The sequence below is a fragment of the Aspergillus multicolor genome (genome assembly GCF_047715735.1).
Source record: "Aspergillus multicolor strain CBS 133.54 unplaced genomic scaffold BDW74scaffold_1, whole genome shotgun sequence".
In the NCBI taxonomy this organism is placed as follows: Eukaryota; Fungi; Ascomycota; class Eurotiomycetes; order Eurotiales; family Aspergillaceae; genus Aspergillus; species Aspergillus multicolor.
In genome coordinates, this window is record NW_027395952.1 from 2,323,860 (window position 1) to 2,347,365 (window position 23,506).

Sequence of the window (23,506 nt, forward strand, 5' to 3'; positions counted from 1 at the left end):
TGCAAGAAAGTTGAAGTGTAGATAGGGTAGGGTATAGTAGGCAGTTGAGCAGGGCGGGCAATGGTTTACGTGGACTTGATGTGGCACCTGCAAGGCAAGGCTGACACCGGGGAATTCGCCAGTTACCTCGCGAGGCTGAGGCTGAAGCTGGGCATGAGCTCGTATCTGCCTCGTGATACTAAAAGACCTTTATGTGGGTAAAATTCCAGCCTCTACGTCGGTCAGAGTCATCTGGAGTCAAGTCTTCGATAATGGCGCGGGCGGAGGTTAAACTAGGGCTTTGTACTAAGCAGATAGTACACGAAGAGCTGCGATCTTCTGCCAAATGATTTTCGGTATTGTGCCTTGCTCTCCACAGTCATCTAAGTGTTTATGTTTATTGAAATCCTGCCGAGGGTTCTGTCCGCAGATGGTTGATTCTTTTGACTACTACTACAGTACCATACTAACCGATCAACCGCTTGGGTATGGTAGGTATTGGTCCTAGTAAGCCTCAAATGTGATCACACAAAGGAAGAAAACGAATTCAAGACCTGATGGTCGCGGGCCACATTCGAACAGCACGTAAGATTCTCATTGAGAGGGGCTACCTGCCATAGGGTAACTACCTAGCTAAGGTATGCAAGGCTGCCCAGCCAAGCGAAACCCCCGTGAGCGCCCAGAGTGCACCACTGGCCGAGACGCTCTGGCTTGGAGGTTGAACAAGGCTACGATAGCCTGGAATGGTGTCTTGCGCCGTATCACTATTGGCCTGTAGCATGCCGGGCGGCGCCCGAAACATAATTGCTTTTGTGCAGTGACACGCTGCACCAGAGCTACGAGACAGGCTGAGGCTCTGCTAGTCCTATTTCCCGAGAACAATTGGGTCTTTCCTTTATCTTTTCCACAAAGGGCACGTTATATAAGACGGCGAACCTGGCTCCGTGCTACGCCCCAGTCCAGAGGCCCGAGCGACCTACCATATCAATCCGCCTCCAAGGCAGCTCCGTTATACAGTCCCGAGGTACTCTGTAGGGAGCACAATGCCAACCGTTCGACCATGTCCTTGGCTGAGCCGATCATTCGTTAGGGCTCTCTCCGTCTTGAGGAAACGCCCGTCTGTCACCCGCAGGCACACGGGGCTGCCGGCCATCCCGCTCCCTTCAATCGTATCGAGAGCTTACAGCATCGCTCTCATTGGCACTGGATACCGAGGGTACAGGTGCCACTTCCTCAGCCTCTTGGAGGACCCGTCCTTGTCGATAACGGCCGTTTGCGACACGAATCTTCCGGCTCTGGAGTCATTCTCCGCCCAGCACCATGGTATCCCAGCGTACAACTCCCTCTCACGGCTCCTGCAGAGCCACAAGCCGGACTTTGCTATTGTGTCTGTGCCCCACAATACACATATGGAGTGTATTACAACCCTCGCGGCGTCGGGTGTTCATGTGCTGAAGGAGAAGCCCATCGCCAACTCGGTGGCTGAGTACAAGTGGATGGCTGGCTTACCGGTGACGATCGGCGTCACCTTCCAGAAACGGTTCGAGGCGCAGTTTGTGCATTTTAAAAGCCTGTTTCCGCTTGTTGGGGACGTTGCTGCCGTCGAAGCGCATCTCGCGCTGAACATCACCAATCTCGAAGAAACGTGGCGTGCAAGCTGTGAGGTTGGAGTCACGGTAGGTCGTTCTCCCGCCGAATGATATATATAGTCTGCGTACCTGATATAGGTCCTTAATAGGAAGACCTTGGGTGCCACATGCTCGACCTGCTGGTATGGCTGTTCGGGCTGCCTGCCTCGGTCATGGCGCAGCAGGTCTCTTCTGTACGGCCCGGGCAGAGGTACGGCGGGGACGATATCGCCGACGTGCTCATTGACTGGGGACCCGGAAAATGCACAGGGCATGTACGTCTATCTCGCGTCGCCCATCAGCCTGCGCAGTTCCTCAGAGTGACTGGGACAGACGGCACTCTCAGTCTAGATGGCCTTAAGATAACGCACCACGACACCCAAGGCCACGAGACACTGCGCACAATGCACCAGCCAAATGAGAAACAAGTCATCCGGTCAATGGTGTGCGAGTTCGGCGACTGGGTTAGCGGTCGTCGCGCTGATTTTTCGACCTCGTTGGGAAACGTGCGGGATACTGTGTCCGCGGTCGATGCCATCAAGACTTCGCTTGCAACCCGCCAGATCCAACGACCTTTACTGTTGTCTTCCAATTCATCCTTGAGAGCGAGTAGCCGCCGATCTTTCTCCAAGTTTGCCTGCGGCCAGGGGTCAACTGCTGGTCCTCATACATCGTCACCTTCAATGACCAGAACCGAGTCCTTCCTTCTCAATACAGGAGCGTCAATTCCCGCCCTGGGCTTGGGAACTCGCAGGGTCGAGAAAGCAGGGATGGCTTACGATACCGTCCGTTCAGCCTTGAGGGTTGGGTATCGGCATGTTGATACCGCACAGTCATCGGGCAATGAGCACGAAATCGGGCAAGCCGTTGAGGACTCTGGTGTTCCGAGGGACCAGATTTGGCTTACCACGAAGCTGGACAATAGATGGCATACGCGCGTTGAGGAAGCGCTGGAACTATCGTTGCATGCCTTAAAGACGGATTATATAGATCTGTATCTCATGGTAAGTGACCCTGATTGACTGGGGAAGGGAAATCCCGAGGCTGATCTCATTCCTAAGCATTGGCCCGTGTCCATTAACCCTCACGATCCGGCAACTGTATTGGCCGACTGGGACTATATACGTACATGGTAAGCCCTAGCACCTTTATATACGGAGAGGCATCTAATTAATACCCGCAGGCAGGAAATGCAAAAGCTCCCCATGAGCAGAGTGCGAAACATCGGCCTCTCGAACTTTGGCATCAGTCACCTCAAAAGGCTCCTAAGTCATCCATCTTGCAGGACAATTCCTGCAGTGAACCAGATCGAGGTACCTAGCAGCCGATAAGCTGATTCTCCATTTGACCGTCTAATGAATACCTTACCCTAATAATAGCTCCATCCCTACTGGCCGTCTCCAAAGCTCCTGGATTTCTGCAAGTCCAACGGAATCCATTGCACTGCGTATTCCTGCCTCGGATCTGCGCAGTCGCCATTATTACAAGACCCAACCCTGCTCGAGATTTCTCGGAGGAAAAGCAAGTCACCGCAGCAAGTTTTGTACTTAACCATACCGTGTCTGACGTTGCATGCCCGAGTGCTGACATTGCTAGGATCATGTGGGGTATTCAGCGCGGCACCAGTGTGATACCAAGAACTGTGAAAGACGCCTATTTGAAGGAAAACTTTGCCTTGGACGGCTGGAGGCTCAGTGACGCTGAGATGGGCATGTTGAATAACTGCACTACCCGATTTAAGTCTTGCTCTGATGACTGGTTGCCAGCAAGGGTGTTTCCCCTTGGTGATGATCAATAAAATATGGCAGTACAAAGTTTGGTACTATGGTAGCTTCGCAATTTCGAAGAATGGTTGTTTTCAATACTTACCCACATTAACTGTTATTAGACAGGGCATCAAACATTCCCGTCTCAACCGAGACAGACTACCTCCCACTTCAAGTTCTCCAGCCTCGCCCAGCGGAACGGGCAAACATTAGTGAAAAGAAAACGCCTGTAACAGACGCCAGAATCGTCCTCATCAACCAACATCACTTTCAAAACGGGCTGTACTGGCCTCGGCTCCCTCCTAGTCGCAGCGTCAATGACAATAAACCTGCCCTGTTTGACTCGCAGACAGGGCTCCTCCGCTGCCATGTGCGAGCTGACCTTAATTTCGCCATCGATCAGGTTACCGCTGTGATAAATTTGAGTTGCATCTCCTAGGGATATGTTCAAGACAGCAGTGCTCGTCCAGAAGCAAAGGAGGCCTGGAGCGGCATGGCTTGAGCGCACGCTGTCGGGAATCTGCAGTCTTGTGATCTCTGTCTGTGTTGGGTTGAACCACCGGTCCTCGTCGCTTCCATCAAAACAACTGACGGCGTCGTCCGATCTGTTCGTGAGAGGTATTGGGTCGCCTTCGTGTCCTAGACTATAGTATCTAAAATAGAGCCGACCGCGAATTTCATGGGTTCTGTTGACATCTATGGAGATGGGTCCCGACCATCCGACCCATGACCAACTGGGGAATGGGCAGGGTTCCCCGTTGGGTCTGATGCTCTGACTGCTGGTGTTTCGGGTCAGCGGCTCGAGTTCAGTCCATACCAATGCACGCTGTAGGCATGGTATAGGCATGCCCCAAAAGGTCTTCAGTCCTGCCGAATACTCCAGGGCACGGAGGATCCCGGTGAATGCATGTAAGCGATCGTGGTCGGACGTCAGCTGTCGTTGTCGAAACTGCTCAACTGCCATCGGATATACTCTGCTCCAATGCGCATCTGTATTCCCATATAAGGCCTGCAGACTGGGTACATCAGGCCACGAATTTCCAAGACAGTGCCGATACATCACCGGGTGGATGTCGGACCTGATCTCCCAGTTTGTGTCCTCACAGAAAGACGAACCTAGGCACTGCCAGTACGCTTGCTCCTTGGTGAAGATGAGGCATCGTCGTGATAGCAGACACTCTTGATAGGTCCAGCCTCGAGTAGCCCACTTTGTCTGATTGAGATAGGCATTGTTGCTGGAATGTGCTGGGTCGAGGGATAGCGTTAGCCATGTCCCATTGAGCTCGAATACATCCTGCTCGCTGCGCGGGGCGCCTTGCCGAATGCCGGGTATGCCGGATGACACTTTATCTGTCGCGGCATTGACGATTGTGATGATCGACTGGCTGTAGATAATGTCCATAGCAGGGATGTACTGAAGCTTGTCATCCTCATCGTCCTGGATGATGCAGAGCGAGTCAATCCAGAGGTATCGTTCTCCCAATTCCCTTGTGACCCACATGGCATCTAGTATTGTCGCTGGCATCCTGTCGAATTTCAAGGCCCCCTGTTCGTGATAGGCATTATAGTTACCCTTCACCAAGGCATGTGCTTGGGCCTCGCCCCAGACATAGCTCAGGGCCACCCATTCGACATGCTCCATCACATCTAGAGTGGCGACACAGTTCTCAAAGACATCAACGAGACGGATAGAAGCCATTGAGCGTCCGGTCGTAATTTCGTTGCGTCCGCAGTGCCCTTGATGTTCACGCATGCACCAGTCCTTCCAAAATCTGAACAATCGTGGGTCGGCCATAGGCGGCCGCAGCCTTGCCGTGTAGGGCTCTGCTCCGTCAAAATTTCCAGAGTCAAGCATAACGGAAACGGATATAGGTCGCCTAGCCCCTGCTTTCTGGATGAAGCCCTTCATGTATCTATCCTTATGATTTCCCTCCTCATACCAATGATAGTTGATAGCCTGTCTATAAAAGACGGGCTGATCCCACCGTTCCAGAATCGATAGCTTGTGGGATCCCAGTAATTCAACCCTTTCCAGTTTGGACCAGATCATAATATGCTCGGGCAAAGCCTCGCTGTGATCTACGGCTATTGACGCCAGCCATCCGCAGAGCCAACAGCTTCCGGCGGACTCTGTAGCCTTGGCCAGTGTCATGGCCAGCTTTATTGGCTTTGCACATCCTTTTCCCAACACTCGAACACCGAGGAAGCTCCAATCCAGCAGACTGCATGTTGCGCATAGGGCATGTGGACCTCCTGCCTGTTTGTGCTCAGTTGCTGTTCGAATCGCCTCCACGGATTTCTGGACTCTTACCCTGTTCACTGCTTGCTGACGTTTATTCAAGCCTCCCGCATTCGACTGCTCCATTAGAGAAAGGCACGGTGGATTAAGGAAAGCATTCCCACGGGTGGCGTTGTCCATGCTTCCAAGGTTCTCTCCGAAAAGCAGGTTCAATTTGCTAAGAATGTACCATAAAGAGCACGCTCGCGAAAGACCTTTTGTGCGAGAGATCAACACTCTGATCGCTAACCCTCCTAACCTTGCACAAGATCACGCACCTGGAGGCAAGGCTAGCGACGCGCGGCGACTGGACCTGACCAATCTCCTCGCGCCACGACAGTAAGCCGCAGAATTCAGTTCAAGAAGGTACGATTCGCAGAGCGTCTCGTCTGATTTTACCTATCACGGCCAAATCCTCCCCGCTCTTTGCGTACCTCCTAGCAGAAGCAAAGCCTTGATATTTAGCAGATCAGGTGAACGCTCCTTCCCCAGGCAGATATTTCTCCTGAAAGAGTCAGACTGAGCCTTTATCAACCGCTCGATTCGACAAAACGGAAGATTCGGCTTCTCCTCCTTGATGGTAGCAAGGATCAGGTGTCTGGTAAGCCTATGCGCGTGTGTCTGGACGACAACGTTCCCAACTTCGATGCCCTGTCCTACGTTTGGGGTCGTGATTTGGCCCCTGAGCCGATTTCCCCGAACGGGCACGAAAAGATTGTGACAGCAAACCTGGCAGGCATCTTGAAGTACTTCACGAAGCGGCATATCAAGTCTTTGACGGTGCCCCCTCTCTGGATTGACGCTCCCTGCATAAACCAGGACGACAACGAGGAGAAAGGTCACCGGGTTGGAATGATGCAGGACATCTATACTTCCGCCAGCCGTGTGCTCTCTTGGCTCGGGGAGGATCCCTGGAACCGAGTATATGCTGCTTTCAGACTGTTCTACATTCTCCTGAAAGAGAAGCAGACCGCCGGCGCAGATGTCGATGGCTTTTACAGCATGAACTGGCCATCGCGCCACACAGAGCTTTTGATCGAAGAAGGCGGGAGCACTGAGCACGACGAGATCATTCCGAACCCACACTGGGCATCGCTGTTTGTCCTGGTCAATCTTCCATACTGGTACTGAATGTGGATTCTTTCAAGAGATGGCCCTTTCTAAGCGAGATCGACTTGTATTTGTCAGTCGCACGGCCTCAATCAATGCGTGAGGAAATCTTCTATCAAGGTATTCTAGCGCTGGAAGCAGTTGCCCAGAACAAAACACGGCAGAGAAAGCCTGATTTTCTCAGCGATTGCACATGGCGTTATCTGGCGATGCTTCCAGACATCGATGATGACCTCAAGGGCATCAAACGACTATTCGAAGCAAAAACCCATCTCGCCCTGTCGCAAGCAGATGCTCGTCCCACGCTCTGTATCTTCTCTGCGTATAACCATCGCACGCGCGCTACAGACCCTCGCGATTATTATTACAGTATCCTGGGCGCCGCTAAGATGACCTTGAAAGCAGACTATCGCCCTAAAAAGTCGGTTCAAGATGTCTGTATCGACTTCGTCGCGGCTTCCATCAAAGCCACCCGCGGCACGGGCTTCACTCTCAGCTTTCTTGACGATGCCGTTGGTCTCAGGGAGGTAGACCCGTGCAGCGGCCTTGATCTGCCCTCATGGGCGCCAGGCTACCACCTCCCCATGGCAGGCAGAGTGAGCGGAATGGACGCAACAGTCGACGCAACGAAAGGGATACACGAGCTTTGTGACCCCAAAGACCGAGACCCCGAGGCCCGCGGCAGGTCCTTGTTTGTGGTCGGCGCACAGATCGATCGGGTGTATTCGGTGGGCGAAATTCCCAGTCTCGCTGTGCAGCAGAGCGGCGCGATGCGGGCGTATCTTGTCGACTATGCTTCTCGCCGCCGCACGTCAGATTATTGCCCCAAGCGTATACCTCTTGTTTCGGCGCTTTACGCCACGCTGACAAGGCGCTCGGATGGTGAATGTGGCCTGCGGACTCTTCTGAGCATGCTGCAGCACCTTCAAAACAGACCTGTAACGTACGACGATGCTCTAGACATGCTCTGGCAGGATGTCTCTGAGCGTGTGGTAACCTCCATCGAGCAGGATCCGCTAGTAGGAGACATGGACATGCTTTATCTGGACCTTCTTGATGAAGATGAGACTGAAGTGATAGAGGGGACTCTGATTGATGCACTCGATACATCACAGCGATTCCCCACACACGGATTGTTCGAAACGGTTGACGGTTACATTGGACTGGCACCCGTCTCGTTAGCGGTAGATGATATCCTCTGTATCATAGACGGCTTTATATGTCTGGTCATCCTCCGAGAACGGGATGGCTATTATAACTTTGTAGGGGCGCGTTTTGTTTTAGAGCTCATGGTTGGAGAAGTGTTCGATCTGTTGAAAACGGGGAAGACCGGGCTGGAAAAGATTCGAGATCAGATAGTCACTCTTAAGTGAGGTGGAATTTCCCCTACCTTATGCTCAAATATTCTCAGACCCTTCACCTTATTCAGCTGCAGATTCACATGACTTCCAATCCATTATTTGTATTGTAAGTTGAGCCCAATAGCATGACGCACCCAAGTATTTGGCAGGGTTTTAAGGCTGAAGATGCGAGACTAACAGCTAAGCACTGAAACAGACACCTCAAACAAAGACTCGACCGATTTGAGATTAGTAACACAGAAGTTGGCGATATGCCGGGCATGATGGTTTAAGCAGCTTAAGAACCAATATAAAGCGCGAGATAGAAAATCTCGGCTGGCAGATATATAAAATCAGGCAAGTCGCAGAAGAAATTTTGAAGGTATAAAGAGCGGAGAGTCAGTGGATGATGCGCATGATCGCTTCGACGAGAACCCGGAGTCCTGGTCTTGAGGAAATGACCGTCTTCAAAAGTCGCCTCGCGAACCCATTTAAAGCACTACTCACTAGCGAAACATTGTCCTCTTCGTACTTTAGATAATGGTCATACCCAATTCACTAGCGGCTCAATGTAGCGCCCACTCACAACGCTAGATAAGTGAACTTATACAACCACGAGGCTCTGTCCAACTTGGTACGAGGGGCTAATAGAGCTCTATAATGTCGTCCTTCGGATTTCAAAATCCAGAGACGTAGTTGTATCTAGTACTAATGGCCGTACAATGCCTGGTTCTATACAAAATATGGCGCCTTATTACATCAATCGTATTTGCACTGGTAAACTAATCCACTTGCTGCAACTTGCTGGAGGCTTTCTTCCACAGTCAACCATCCACTTTCCGTGATTCAGAACTATTGAAGCTAAACCCGCAGGATGTTTGAGACCTTAGGGATAGGTTGTCGAATGTCAACCAATCACAGCGCAGGTGCCAATCCGCGCCTGTAGAAGCTTCCCAGACACCCTGAATGAAGTCCAACTCGCATTACCACTGGGACAAACTGTGTAAGAAGGTAGATACACTTGATATGAAAATCAATCATTAGAGACCTCAGGGCTGACAGGACGAAATCCGGCGTTTCGACTCGCCGTTCGTGATGGAAGAGGCCTCACTAGGAGATCTTATGCCTGATTTTCAAGGCCAAAAACTAGCATAGACTAACCTCTATTGGACTACCGTGGCTGTCTGAACTCCAAGGTTCACAGCGGACATTATGCTGCAGGACTATCATGCTTTGGAGTTCCATGTTGCCTTTGCCTTTTCCACTCCGCAACGACTCGGTCCACAGACAACTGAGCCACCTGGGGCTTCTACATCTGCCGACAGCTCTCTATTTTACTTTCGTGTTCGGCACGAGAAACGGAGAGACAAGCGGGAGAACACACCAGCCAAGGAAATGCAGCGAACCATTTCAAGTCTCAAACGCACCCAGAAGCCGAAACAACGAAGCGCGGTTTAAGAATCATTCAAACAATGAGGTCGAGCTCCAACATTGTGACCTGTTTGCCGCCGTGGACGACGGAGGAGAAGAATCGTCTATGGGACCTCCGTCAACAGCACTTTAATCTTAACTGGGCGCAATTCCACCAGGTACCTTGCTTCAACCATCACAGCAACGCATTCAATAAACCCACTTACGATTATCTATCTCGACCATTTCCCAAATAGGACCAGAAGCGCTGTCCACACCGAGTACTTGCGGCAGAGGAAGGAGCGGAATTTTGGGTCTCCGCGCAGAAAACGCTGCAACGAACACGCTCAACACCGCGTTGCATCCAAGCGGCGAAAGTCGACCGGCCAAACTATCGAGCAGCATAGACAAAAGGACGAATCGCTACTAGCAGGAGAGAATGGGAAGAGGGGGAGGAATGATGAAGACCGGCACATCGGTGATGATACCAACACACGACCAGTGAGTGACTCTTGAGCTGCCTCTTTCCACAATTTAACCAGGTATAACAACAGAATCGCTCGCGGCGGGTGAAAGATCGGGATCTGGGTTCTCTACGTCAGCCTTTGAGTTTGACGGATCCCACATTGTCCACTAGGCCTGGTACTGATCCAGGTGACGCAGAAGCAGTAGCGAAACACTCTGTCTCAGCTAAGCAACTGCTGATGACAGCATAACCAAACGCCAAACACCCATCTAGATCGCTCGAGCACGAAACAACGACATATACGCAGCGCCGCTAGCACGAAGTCAGAAGCCATATACGGTTCGCTGAAGTGCCCGAACAAGCGAGCGAGCCGGGACCAGAAAGGAGCAACAATCCAGAAGCCCAGAATTTCCTGATCCAGAGACGCGAACAAGCCGAAGCGCAAGGAAGAGAACTTAGAAAAGATCTTAGAGATCAGCCACGAGAGGAGAGATGCCTAGGATGCGGCGGAGATCAACAGGACCCTACCCGCTGAGTTCAGTCATGCCGGAGAATTAGCTCAGATCGATCTCAAGCTCACAATATGGATTCAGCATGTATAAAATGATATCGAAGACATGGTGTCAAGCTTCAATCACGAGATACAACGACTCAATGAGCGGTTAAATCACGTTGAAAAGGAACTGTCAATAGTGACCACGCTCTACGAGGCTCTGGGGTCTCGAACAGACAATGAACAATGGTGATATTTTATGGGCGGTTGCGTCGATACTTGTATCCTGGGAAACAGAGGCGCAGTGTTTTCCTATCTTGGTAAGGCTTGTATCACCCGAAGTTAAGGATATCGTAATGAATCACATTAAGCAAAATGATTGTCTGCCTTTATTAACTTGATGTCTGTATGTACCAAGCCAAATGCCCGGCTTATTTCTATCGTCCGACGCTGAGTATGCTTGACGTCACCAACATAGACAAGAAGGTAGAGAACCTCCTACGTGCCTCTTTAGCAATTCCTATCGCCTGGAATCGTTACGAGTCGCCGGCGAAGGATCTCATGAGCGGTGGCTTGAAACAGTCAATGGGAACAGTGTCCGGATGCGCCTGTGTCTCGAGCTTAAACAAATACGATAACTCTAAACCCAAGCGGAGCGTTGGGCTCTGAAGACCGCTAAGCCTATTTTTTCTTTTTACGAATAGCCTGGTTGCCGCGGGGCTCGGATTTGTGCCATCTCCGCGCACTTCATGCGCATACCCGTGTGGCAGCGCAGCGGACACTTGCCATTGGACTGCATCCTAAATGCTCCCTCTGTCTCAGAAGTCAATGTCCACTGATTCGTATAAGCTTGCAAGTTCCGAGAGCATCCGGTCCAGAGCTCATCAGCCCAGTTCCCTGCTCTGACCGCTGGTTTTACCCCGCCCGTTGCTGGTGTCTCATATGAAGAGCGCATGCACGTTGCCGGGACAGCTTGCGCTGTTAGTGCCTAGAGACGTCAGCCGTTAGCCTAGGGAAAAAGAAAAGAGATGGCGGGAAAGGCAGCGATTGAGCGACAAACGGAAATGAAAAACTTGCGGCCTCCCTCCTCCCTCCAATTTCTCCCTAGAAACCTCCTTCAACATTGTCACGAAGATTCGCACGCGAAAATGATACAGACGAAGAGACTTCAGACGCTGAGAGAGAAACTCCCAGGCAGTGGGCCGAGTCGTCCCAGTCTTAGAATGAAGAGGCCGATTCTCGCGCAGGCCGAGACCAAAAGTTCGCCCGCTCGACCGGCCAAACAGGCTAGGCTCGATATCGATGACGAAGAAAGCAACTCTGACGACGGGGATATTGGCAGCGATGGCCAGACACGACCGGTGAGATTGCTCCGAATTTCTGGTATGCGTTGGCTCAACTAACTTCGTAAAAGCTGCGCAGTTCGTCACGACGGTCTCAGGACCAGTCTTCGCACTCGCCCGAGCGCCCGATGGTCATCGTGGGCAGTACCCCGGTCACTCCTCATGCACAACGGCCAAATACGTCGACTCCTTCTCCCCACCAGAGAGCGCCTTACCCGATTTCCAGCCGTCCTCCGGTTCCAGCGGTAGAAGGACCGCCGAAGAATGCCCAGGAGCCAGCGCAGGCTCACATGAAATCCCCGAGATCCGTCCAGATGCAAATCGACTCCATCATATCCACCGATCCTCGTCCTCGTCCTCGTCCCGCCGCCGAATCCGTCCAGATGCACATCGACTCGATCATATCTGTCAAACCTGGGTCTGCCACCAAATCGCCAGCGGTGCAAGCTCAGATCTCTCAGGCGATGGGAAAACCAAGCGTTGGAAACCACACTAGCAAGGCGCCTGATTACGCGGTGACGCCAAAGTCACCCAGCAACAACGCGCCTGGCCTCAAAGGTCAAACCACTTCCTCAAAGACACCTCTCGAGCCTCGTATGACGCCCGAAACACAACCGAAAGCACCAGACGCGAGCCTCACCCCGGCGCCCATCCCAGCGGATACCTCGGAGCCCAAAAGCCTCACGGCCAGTTCATGCTTCCGCTACGGCCTGCAGTACCTCTCCAAGTACGTCAAATTTTCCGAGCAGAACGACGAAGCGCAAACCGACAAGACGGCGCTGCTACAGTCTGAGGTCGCGTCGCTGCGGGACAAACTCAACGAATCGGAGAAGAGGCAGGAGCAGCTGAAGAAGCAGCTTGAGCTTAAGAGCGAGGGTTTGAATAGTCTGAAGAGTCTGCTCTCGCAGTTCCAGGCGGATCTCAATAAGCAGTTGGAGGATGTGAGGGCGGATACTAGGAAGGTTATTAAGCAGCAGGAGAAGTTTTGGGACGCGGAGGACTGGAAGGTCTCGGATATGTTGAATATGATGGCTATGGCGAGGAGCCAGGGGGGTGGGAGTGCACCTCCGGATATCTAGGAGTCTTGTTATTAGGAACAGTCTATTTTCAATGCACGAGGCATTGATTCTTGAGGATCCTTAAGCAATTCATGCTCAATCTTAACTTTCCATTCTAGAACTCACTGGCTCACCGGCTTCAGATCTTTCCGCTTTGAATCTCAAGGCTTACCACAGATCATAAGAGACAGGGTTCTGTGATGAGATAGTGAAGCGAAGAGCAGAGGAGGTGGATCACGTGGTCTCCCTGGCCATCCATCCGAAGACTTAACACAACATGCGTCCATCTACCTACACTTTGACTGACCAACCGTCCCAAAATCAGAACCGACCGTTTAACCCCCGGACTTGCCTTAATCGACTTGATCCTTGCTAAACTAGAAGAGGAGAACCGGAGAATAGGTAGCAAGATGAGCAAGCGAAACGAGAACGAGACCGACTCTTCCAACGCCAAAACTCAGATTACTGCACCAGATGACCCTCCAAAACAGACTATGTCAATCAACAAGCTTCCCAAGCTAAGAAAACATCATCGGTGGACGCCCCAGGAAGAAAATCGTCTTCGGGAGCTACGCGAAGAAATGTTCATCTCGGCCGGGAGGAGTTTTACGCGGTTCGTCTACCTAATGACTTCAAGCACGTCCCAAAAAATGTTTGCTTACGATAAATAGCTGGGTTATTTCTCAAACAGAACCCGAGTGTCCGAAAACAACTGACCACAATTGAAAGCGGAGAGGCCGGAGCAATCGAAGCTTATGGAAGGCAACAAACGAGGCCAAAGGAACCCCCCACCCAAAAGCATTGTGAAGCAGCAGCAAAGTCTATCTTCTGGAAAGCATTGCGGATAGGATGACTTTGTAACGGATTGCGAGCGGCGTATAGATGCAACTGGGAAAATTGGAGGAGATAGGGAGGATGGAGAGGACAACGAGGATAACCAGCATTCAGAGCCAGAGCCGGTGAGAATGTACAGATTCATGGACTTTTCTTGAACATGGGCAATATGGGAGTTTTAATACCGTACCATGGAAGATCAGGCAAAGGGCTTTGGAGAACTGGGTACTAAGCGTGTTGATTATCCATCGAAGCAATCCAAGTCTCTATCAAAACTCCAAACAAACCTTCAATATCTGTAAAGATAAGCGCTGGAATACCACCGAATCGTTCCAATCCATCAGTTTCAATGTTTCAGAACTCCACTAAAGTCCGACAGACAGGCTAATGATGCATAACAACATACCCACAACCAACCCCGTCCCCGGTTCTTCACGACCTATGAAATCGACATCATCTTTGCTGGCTGCATCGGTGTCTACCGGGTCCTTTCCTGATACCTTCTTTGGTTTCTTACTGCCGATCCCGAGTTGGAATCTGAAAACCCATCTCCAAGCTCAACTGGGGCTGAAAATTTGGCCGTGGGGAATCATACTCTCAGGTACGTGTATTTGGGCCCTGATCACCCTGACCTCCGTGTTCGCTGTTTTCAGAATCGCCTTCGTTTATCTGATCATGAGAGGTATGTTCTGCATCAGCCACAGCGTTCTCAGCGGCGCCTTGACCCTCAGTGTCTGGAAATCAAATCGTCGTCGTCGTCATCAACGTGCTCGACTATCTACTCAGCATCGCCGAGGTGTATATCTCCGTCGACATCTCTCTCTGGCCGTTCTCTTGGCTGTTCTCCTGGCTGTTCTCCTTCCCGAGCTTTTCGAGCTCGATAAAAACTTGTTGCGTGAAATTGGCAAACGCTTCAAACTTTTCACCGAGTTGAACAACGGCTTCCGTGAGACGCATCTTATAGGTTTCGTAGTCACACTCAGTATGCCAACTCCTGAGAGCTGCCAAGATCGGAGCAGAGTCTGTAAAGATTTCTCCTGCGACCACAATTGCTCTATCTCCGCCGTCCCCTTGGGGCGCAAGCCTCGCGAGTTGGGTTTGTCATCTAACACAAAATAGGTCAGTCAGCTGTATCCACGAGTATAAACAGTACAGGAAGTAAAAGTCTTGAATATACCTTAACGTTCGTTTGGTCCCTCTCTTGGTGACCAAGATGGCTAGGATGTGTTGTGGGAAGAAGATGGTTTGAGGTCGGGTCGGACACGAGAAAAATAAGTCCCTCGTTCACTCCGGCCACCCCTCGGACTCGCCAGCCTCCTTCACTTGCCCTTCAGTCGCTTCTTGCCTAGTATTTACGCTTCGATATATCAAAGCAAAACCACACAGTATCAGCGGTTCGCAATGTGTTCTACAGGTTCTCTTTCAAGCGTCTTCTATTTAGTTTCAGGTCAATTTCGCCATGGATCAGATGCGCAGCAGTGGCCCAACATTAGCTTCCTCCAGACCCAGTTTCGCTTTGATTGACTACTGCCACTGTTAGGCTCGCAGACTAGCCTTAATTTTATCCCCCAGCTCCAACTCCATTGTCGTTATTCGCCTGGCATTAACGACCCTCCCGAGCTGCTATAATAACTTACCATCTCGAACCAGAGATTTAGCATCATCTAGGATAATGGTTCATCGGTTTATGCTATTCGGCTTATGCTGTCTACTCTATGGCGCCAGTATTATAGAACTCTGCGCGCTAGAGACAAAAGCAACGCCGCGATCTATCAATCAGCCTTCTTGCTACCCCTTCAGCCAGCAGCTGAGAGAAAACCCACTAGCTTCGAGGCCTAGCATCAAGTCAGCGGTCTGCGCTAATTGCATCTGGAGACACAGTGCCATTCCTTGACCCGGTAGGTATTGGAATCTTTGCGAAGTACATATGCTGTCAGTTGCACCCGTCTACTTAGCATCATAGCAACCTGTTGCCGCCCACAACTAACGAGTGCATACCTCTCTCACCACAGATCGCAGCTTTACAGACTCTATACATGGGCTGGACGGGGTTGAGACCGGGGCCAGCGCGTGAGCTCTCTCCAAACGTGCTTTGAAAGCAAGGCTCAATGCACTCAACATGCTGTTCTGCAGGAGAAGTTACGAGAAAACTAAAACATTCGGCCCCGGCCGCAATGCAACAATCAAATACTAGAGCTGATCCGCCTGAAAAGGCGGAAGTGTGAGCTATATCCAAACCTCATTTAGCAAAGTCAGGATACATTCTGACTGTATACCTACATGAAGTGAAGAAGGAGCAGTGAAACCGTGCAACGAAAGAGTATAAATCTATCTGTCCTGCACTGTGTAGAGCTAGCGCCTTGTCACTCGGAGCCTAGTCTGCCCATATTCGGTGAACTCGGACGTTTACAACTCTTGCCTGCAAACTTTATCACGGGATAGAGTAGTCAATGGAAGAATCGGGGGAACTTTCCTGTAACATGGGTGAAGCCCCAAAAAGACTTCAAGTTCGATTCAGATGTAGCGTCGCTATATAACAGATGTTGAGAGTATTTTCTATCTGCGCCATATGAGATGATGCAGGCCCACGGCTCGACATGATGAACAGAGGCTCGACATAATGAACATGGTCACTGAGCGGGAAAGAAATAAAAGAACAGTTAAAAACAAACATAGAACTAAATCTCAGTATGGCAATGCAATCCTTTTTCCAAACCGAAATCCGCGATAGCAAGACGAAAGAAGGTCTCAAAAGAGAAGCCTTGAAGTCATCAACGGAGTCAGAAGAGGGAAACGAGAAAAATCAGAGAGACGACAGCATAGCCTCGCCACGGGAGTTTCAAGCTGCCGGGGATCACGGAGGTAGATTCTCCTTCTGTGCCTCGACGACCTCCTTGAAGATCTGGTTCTGTTTGTCAATGTCATACAAGTGAACCCTCTTCGAATGACCTTTGAAGAGATCTTCGCGCGTATAGTCCCGTTGTAGATTCTTCGCCTTACAAGACGCTTCAGGGCAGATGAGCGCTCGTCCTTCAACGACCTTCATCGAAGACGGTGAGTGTTTGCTTTCCTGGTGTTTCTTGTACTCTGCGTAGGAGCTGTACATAGTAGCGTCACCTGGGCAGCGATTACAGAGCTTGTGGACCCATCCACATAGTCGGCTCATGTGCTGTGAGAGAGATTTGGCGTTGGGGAAGATACGTGAGCAAACCTTGCAGGATACCTGCTCCTCACTGACTTCGTCCGGACCCTCACACTTTATCGTATGCTGTCGCATAAGATCTTCGCGCTCTCTCGTCTCAGAGCAGCCTGGGACCGGGCATCGAAAGAGGAACGCAGAGGGAGCATCTCTGGAGTTACCACTGGAGACGACTTTCTTGGTGATTTGATTTGTTTTAGTGCACTTGTACGAGTTAATTCGATTGAGGAAATCGACTCGATCATCTGAGCTCAGGGCCTCAAGGTCATCGTGAAGAAGTATGGTCTGCCCCTGTGTGTTTGTGTCTGCTTCGGTCTCGTCTGCTAGCACGTTCTCGGTTGCTGTGGCTTCGTCGTACGATTCGTCGCCACTATCATCGCCGTATGAGTCTTCATCTTCGCCCTCGGTAGACGAGTCCGAATTCAGGTTGTGATTGTGTTCTTGGGATTTTGCTTTGATGGACTTCTGGTCACGCTACCTGGCGAACCTCTCGTCTCTCAATGACTTGGCAGCAGTAGCCCTGTCATTCAGAGTCGCTTCGTCAAAATCGATGAGAACACTCCCAACAAACGTTCTTCAACTTCAGCGGTCGTCACTCTGGCTGCCTGGTATGGAGCAATTCGCGTCAGAAGGGACAAATCGTTGAACGTCTGGGCATGCTTGACACGCGGCGTGAGGAAGTCATACTGGAGCCGCCCTGTATAAATCTGCGTGGCGTCGTGGTCTTATGGCGAGCGACGTACCGCGCGACTTCCAGGGCCTTGACGACGTCACCAGCCGGAGTCTCGATCATGATGTGTGCGAGCTCTTGGAGGGGTCCAGCTCGAATGCCATGGGTGCGAACGTAACCACTGAAACTGACAGTTTTGAGCATTTTATGATGAATCGCTGAGATGCGTCTATTTGAGGGGCTCATTGATAAGGCATGGTATGGTAGTCAGGTGCGTTGGAAACAAACGCCGGAAGTACCGGCCTCTTGGGGTGCAGGAACTGGAAGGTCCGGCCACGGCCAGGTGCCGCTCCGCGCCTTCCCTGTGGCCATGGCCGGAAGGAACTCATTCAGCCAATATGGCATGAACATTACTTTGAACAGATTAATGAGTTCAAACTCGAAGGGAGCGAGTTATGGAAATGCAAATCTCTCCAGCTCAAGGTTTCCTGTTTTACACGAATCCAGTAGTTTTCCTACCGTCAAGCCTAAAGCAAAACACGCCTCGACAAAGTGAAAGTATCAGACCTTTGTCTTGCGGAGTAACCAGATTGATCAAGCCATTTAGGATACAGAGGATTCACTCAATCCGTCCTATTCCGGACTGCAGCACGCCCCCCTTCATTCGGAGGAGCAAAGATTTATCTCTGTATAGATGACCAGGGCGTGTTTGGACTCTGTAGTTAGACCTTTCGGATATGCTGAATGTTATGACTGTGGCGAAAAATTAGGGAGTGCCTAGGTGGGAGTATACCTCTAGATGCTTAGCGAATCGGACTGGGGCGGCCTGTGTATTATCTGTCGTCCATTAGTTCTTGAAAGCCCTGGAGCGACCTGGAACCCATCCCTGCTTGCTCGATACCTTATAGGAGTTCACTAACAGTTGTATCAATCTAATTCCAAGGACTGATTGATGTTTCAGCTGTAGGTCCTAGTGATGATGTCCAGGTCTCAGCGGACATGAGTTTTTGATTAAGCGGAATGTTGAAAAGCAGACACATTCATGGGTTGGCCCGCGTAATCTTCGAGGGCCACCACCCATCCCAATGGAACAGTACCTAGCACCTGCCTCCACCTCTACCTCGATTGAATCAAACTCTGAGACCCGCGCTTATAGCTTAAACAGCCGATATCTCCTAACTAAATTCCTCCGCCTAAACTACCAAGGAATAGTGCGGAAAAGGCAAATATGGATGATACATTTAGACCCGAGACTGAGTCTGCCCACGCTGAGACGCGCAATGCGGCAGTCATTGAAGCTTGGTGGCAAGCCAGGCGCGAGCAAGAAAACAAACATTTACAAGACCTGTGGACAGTCGGGGATGAAATCCGTCTCTGGAACCTATGCGAAGAGAATCGCGGGCTGACTTGGGAACAATTTCATGCAGCATGCCCAATATGCCTAAGCATTTTGTTAAGGGTTATGACCAGCCGACTGACAATGCATAGTTGAACTTTTTCCTTAACCGTACCCTTGCATCCCCTCAAACAGAAGTATTTAGTTTGAAGAAGGACATATGCCCCTGATCTGGAAAAAAACCGAAGCGACGTAGGGAGTCATCTCTGAATGGCTTGGTTAACGACACCGAGAGGGGTGCAGATGGGAATGACGAGGATGGTGAGCACGGGGACAAGGACCATGACGAGAACGACAACGTTTCTGAGCCACAGCCTGTGAGAGCATATACATTGATCCTTCTCCTACCTACTGGCAAGCTGACTATCTATACCAGAAGTTCCACAACCCCTCCACCCATGCCCTCCACGAATCAGTCAGTCCTATTCGCTCCTCCGTGAACGGGCTTGACAATCTGGACCGATACGCATTGCTCGAGCTTCCCACCAACGGCAACAGCCGCGGAGCAAAGAAGTGGAAGTTCTGGAAGTCGAAGCTGCCGTCCTTAGAGGGAGACTGGAGGACTGTGAAGTGGACCAGAAAAAGCTAAAAGACCAAGTCGCCGCCCAGTCCGAGAAAATTCATGCCCTGGAAGGAGTGGTTGGAACCATTCAACAGCTAGTGGCCGAAACAAGCACCTTGAGACAGAGCTTTAATCAGTACTGTGAACAGCAGCAGGAGTACAATCAGTTGTGTTTCCGTTCACGCGTTGATTTGATAGCTTCAGACTATAAACGAGGAGGCGAGATCTCGAGCCTCAGAGCGGGGATGGAAAAGAGCAACCAGCAGCTAGAAGATAATATTGACTCCTTGGTACACGGATTCAGTAAACAGGAGACACAGCATAAGGAGCAGAATATACCTCCTGTCTTACAGTATAATCTGCGAGATATGCAATTCAATCTCAAATATAGGATTTTTGACCTCCGCAAGCGGTTAAAACAGGCCAAGGAGAAGGCGGGGAAAGCAACGAAGACATACGAGGAATTAGTTGACCTTGCAGACGGCACTGCTGATTGCCCAAGCTGAACTCGGGGAGACCTGGAACGCAAGAATTGGTTTCTTGGACGCATGTGTTAATAGCTGAAACTGGCGGGCATTTGTATCCCCACCTTTTGCTTTACATAGCTGTCTAGGCGAAAGGGGCCTCAACCACCGCTTTGCATACCCGCTGGTACGTAGGTAGTGAGGATAAGTGGAAACAACCGGTTATATCGGTGGCATTGACGACTTCAGTTAAAATGGAATTAATCATTCGTCATCCCTCGCCTTGCTAACCTTTAGGAGCTCTAGATAAATACCTGAAAGTAAGAATCCCCGTCAGCTCTGTACACGGAGGAGAACGTAGAAACATACCAGCAACCCCCCATCTCTCGCTCAACACCCCCAGAACGTCTTCACAGACCCACTTCCACTGCTCCAGTTCCGGGTTATTCGTCTCAAGCGCCATCCAGATAATATTCTGCGCAGCGTGGTATAAACATCCAAGGACCAACGGAGAGACAACGTCAAGTGTGTCATTTTCCAGAAGGATCTCGCGGCTCTCCTGCGCTAGAAGTGTAACATTGCGACATGTGTCTTTGATAATCTCAAAGGCTTTCTTTGAGCTCTCGCGGGCGCGCGGGGCAACGGCCTCATCTAAGACTTCTCCGTCTTCTTCGAAGATGTTGCAGGAATGGTGCTCGCCAAGAATAAACAATGCGCTGATGGTTGCCTCTGTTAGTAAGAGTGGGAAGGTCATGAAATAGATAGCGGAAGATGAGGGTTTACCTGTAGCAAATAGCCCTTTCGGCAATTCCATCCAGCGGCTGATTGTGATTGGGGGTGGGAGTAGGAAGAAGCTCTAAGAGAGAGGAGATTGCTTGATGCAGAGCATCAAAGTTATCAAGGACAAAATTCACATCCATGTTAGGTGCGCTGTCGTTGCAGTGTCTTATTACTCGTCCGAGGAGGTTGGACGCTTGGGAGAGGCGCGCGAATGAGCCGAGGACGTTGGTTGTTGAGGAGGAGAGTGAGACGCGGTCGGGAGGCATCATTTCCTTGCGGGACGTCGGTTAGCTGTCATTGTGGAAGATGGTGATACCATTGCGGTCCCAAACTTACACCATTATTCCAGGCGTGCTCATCGACAGGAAGGAGAGTGTCTCTCCCGGGGTCCTCGCAGCACAACGGGCGATAGCTCCCACCGAGTGCGATGTATCTAGGTCGTATGTCAGTGCCTACCTTGACAATTGATGGAGAGCAAAGGCGGACCGATCCAGGATAACGATAGCCCACCAGACGCGCTGTCTCTCTTCCCAGTCCACCCAAGCTCGCGGTCGACTAAGCAGCTGGGGCGCGTCCTTATTATGGAGCCCAAGCGCGACGCCCAGTCTTGCACAATGGCTGATCATCATGAATGCTGCTGGGAAGAGGCCTTGTCCCAGTTCATAGATGAGCAGCAAAGTGCCAGCCTGGAGGACCCGAAGAGTTAGAACTCCCTCCGAATTCAAATCATCATGAAACTTCTTCGCGGAGGCATAGAGATCTAGCGGCTGGGGCATTTGCCGGGCTGGCACTTTCTGGACGAGTTTCATGCAGAGCAAGAGGAGCGCAGTATCCGCACCGAAACGGGTGTTGAGGTCTTGGGTAGCTCGCTCCAGTTTGATCTTGCTGATAAAGGGCATCCAGGAATGAATGGTTTGGAAATAGCCATTTTTGATGGCATCGATGTCGCCCTGAGACCCTAGACGTGCTATGACCTCATCAGGGGCGACTCCAGACGAAGCAGCGCTGTGAAAATTCTTGATCGATGACCAGACATCCGGGTCAAGAAAGTAAGCCTGCGTGGACAGGGTCGGGTATAGCGGATCGGCGGGCGTTTCAGCCACGGAAGCTGAAGAGGCGGGAATTCGGCCGCTCAGCTGTGACACTGTTCGTTCAAGCTGCTGCACTCGACGCTGCAAATCGTTTGGCTCGTTTTCGACGGAGTAGTCGCAATCTCGGCCGACTCTAGGAGTGGGTGTTAGTGTGGAGGATTCCGGATGGACCGGCTCTAGGTGGGCGGAGACACCTGGAAGTGACGAACCTTCTGCAAGTGCCGCATGTAGGAAGCTGCTTGTCGCAGCGTCGCTTGTTCTTCCTGCACGGGATGCAGGCGCGGTCAGCTCCGTCATCCATGGTGCATCGAGCTGCTGGACAGGTGCGGAGATTTGCGGCCGAGGAAAGTGGGCGCAGGTAGTGCAGTCGAACCCGTGCGCGTTGAGCGGCCGCAGCTGGGCTTTGCTTGGCGCGAGTGCGGGCAATGCGGCCGCATCAGGCCCGGAGATAAGCGGATGGACTGGTCTGCGGCCGCAATGCCGCCTCTATACAACCTTTGAAATCACTCACCAGCAGAGCATAAATACCTCTCCTTTGCCCAGCGGAACCTTCTCATCATCATCTCAGTCCTTACTTTTCGACCATTCCTTAATACCTTTTCAATACCTGACTCTCATCATGACTGGAAAAGTGTGGTTTATCACGGGCAGCTCTCGCGGCCTCGGTCTGGCCGTCGTCCAGGCGGCCCTCAGCAACGGCGACTCCGTCATCGCAACTGCCCGAAACTCAAATCAACTTTCCCACCTCGTCGAACAATATGGCTCCGACCGAGTCCTACCCCTGGCCCTCGACGTCTCCGACTACAACCAAGTCACCGCAGCCGTACAATCGGGCCACGACCGCTTCGGCCGCATCGATTACGTCATCAACAACGCAGGCTACGCCAATATCGCCTCAGTCGAAGACATCGATATCACGGATTTTCAAGCCCAAGTTGACACGAACCTGATGGGCGTCGTATACGTCTCGAAAGCCGTGATACCCATCCTGCGCCAACAGAAATCAGGGCACATCTTCCAGGTCTCTTCTATCGGCGGCCGCATCGGAAGGAACGGGCTCTCCGCCTATCAGTGCTCCAAATTTGCCGTCGGCGGCTTCTCAACATGTCTGGCGCAGGAAGTCGCCCCCTTCGGCGTGAAGGTTACCGTCCTTGAGCCCGGGGGTATCAAGACAGACTGGTCTGGCTCGTCGATGAGTATCCCGCCCGTCAGTGAGCCGTACCAGTCGACCGTCGGTGCATTTGCAAAGTTCGCGCGGGACTATCACGGTTCTGAGCCCTCGCTTCCTGAAAAAGTTGCGGAGATTATACTCAAGTTGACGAGGGAGGCGGAGCCGCCCTTGCGGCTTTTGGTGGGCCCCGATGCAGTCATGTACGGCAAGAATGCGGCCGAGGAACTGACGGCGTCGGATGAGAAGTGGAAGGAGATGAGTCTTTCTTCGACGGAGTAAGATATCTACGGTGCTTAGGGCTTTTTTTTCTATATATCGGTCTGGTGGGTCTTTAGGGCTCTTGTTCTAGATCAGCCGCAGGAATGAATGGAGTCATAGATCCGACGAGCTGAGAAATCAGAGACCTGTCATAGGTAACTTAAGTCCAAGCGCGCTGCTAAATCAACGCAGCCCCACTGGGGAAGTTCA

The 23,506-nt window shown here is 51.4% G+C and overlaps 8 protein-coding genes across 8 annotated transcripts; 5 read left to right on the forward strand and 3 right to left on the reverse strand.

Annotated features, from left to right (window-relative positions):
* Window positions 1–191: 191 nt before the first annotated feature.
* On the forward strand, window positions 192–3,405 carry BDW74DRAFT_164879 (uncharacterized protein; the record flags this gene model as incomplete). The annotated part of the gene is made up of 7 exons (XM_073726334.1): window positions 192–220; window positions 1,070–1,655; window positions 1,718–2,611; window positions 2,669–2,739; window positions 2,791–2,920; window positions 2,987–3,174; window positions 3,204–3,405. 7 exons carry the CDS (start codon window positions 192–194, stop codon window positions 3,403–3,405), a joined length of 2,100 nt encoding a protein of 699 aa, XP_073590082.1.
* A 56-nt stretch (window positions 3,406–3,461) lies between these two features.
* On the reverse strand, window positions 3,462–5,357 carry BDW74DRAFT_7761 (HET domain-containing protein). The gene has a single exon (XM_073733689.1). It carries the CDS (start codon window positions 5,280–5,282, stop codon window positions 3,519–3,521), a length of 1,764 nt encoding a protein of 587 aa, XP_073590083.1. The 5' UTR covers window positions 5,283–5,357; the 3' UTR covers window positions 3,462–3,518.
* Window positions 5,358–6,260: 903 nt separating this feature from the next.
* On the forward strand, window positions 6,261–6,782 carry BDW74DRAFT_172823 (heterokaryon incompatibility protein-domain-containing protein; the record flags this gene model as incomplete). Its single annotated transcript, XM_073727657.1, has 1 exon — window positions 6,261–6,782. The coding sequence occupies one exon, from the start codon at window positions 6,261–6,263 to the stop codon at window positions 6,780–6,782; it is 522 nt and encodes a 173-aa protein (XP_073590084.1).
* A 74-nt stretch (window positions 6,783–6,856) lies between these two features.
* BDW74DRAFT_172824 (uncharacterized protein) lies at window positions 6,857–8,134 on the forward strand (the record flags this gene model as incomplete). Its single annotated transcript, XM_073727658.1, has 1 exon — window positions 6,857–8,134. One exon carries the CDS (start codon window positions 6,857–6,859, stop codon window positions 8,132–8,134), a length of 1,278 nt encoding a protein of 425 aa, XP_073590085.1.
* A 3,484-nt stretch (window positions 8,135–11,618) lies between these two features.
* BDW74DRAFT_172825 (uncharacterized protein) lies at window positions 11,619–12,892 on the forward strand (the record flags this gene model as incomplete). Its single annotated transcript, XM_073727659.1, has 2 exons — window positions 11,619–11,831; window positions 11,885–12,892. 2 exons carry the CDS (start codon window positions 11,619–11,621, stop codon window positions 12,890–12,892), a joined length of 1,221 nt encoding a protein of 406 aa, XP_073590086.1.
* A 3,667-nt stretch (window positions 12,893–16,559) lies between these two features.
* On the reverse strand, window positions 16,560–17,778 carry BDW74DRAFT_172826 (uncharacterized protein; the record flags this gene model as incomplete). The annotated part of the gene is made up of 2 exons (XM_073727660.1): window positions 16,560–17,274; window positions 17,648–17,778. 2 exons carry the CDS (start codon window positions 17,776–17,778, stop codon window positions 16,560–16,562), a joined length of 846 nt encoding a protein of 281 aa, XP_073590087.1.
* Window positions 17,779–20,260: 2,482 nt separating this feature from the next.
* On the reverse strand, window positions 20,261–22,168 carry BDW74DRAFT_172828 (uncharacterized protein; the record flags this gene model as incomplete). Its single annotated transcript, XM_073727661.1, has 6 exons — window positions 20,261–20,310; window positions 20,366–20,712; window positions 20,780–21,048; window positions 21,113–21,209; window positions 21,263–22,000; window positions 22,077–22,168. The coding sequence occupies 6 exons, from the start codon at window positions 22,166–22,168 to the stop codon at window positions 20,261–20,263; spliced, it is 1,593 nt and encodes a 530-aa protein (XP_073590088.1).
* Window positions 22,169–22,486: 318 nt separating this feature from the next.
* Window positions 22,487–23,317, forward strand: BDW74DRAFT_184736 (uncharacterized protein; the record flags this gene model as incomplete). Its single annotated transcript, XM_073730882.1, has 1 exon — window positions 22,487–23,317. One exon carries the CDS (start codon window positions 22,487–22,489, stop codon window positions 23,315–23,317), a length of 831 nt encoding a protein of 276 aa, XP_073590089.1.
* Between the last annotated feature and the right edge of the window lie 189 nt (window positions 23,318–23,506).

Coding starts and splice junctions, on each gene's coding strand:
- BDW74DRAFT_7761 (XM_073733689.1), bottom strand. CDS start 5,282: ATGAAGGGCTTCATCCAGAAAGCAGGGGCTAGGCGACCTATATCCGTT.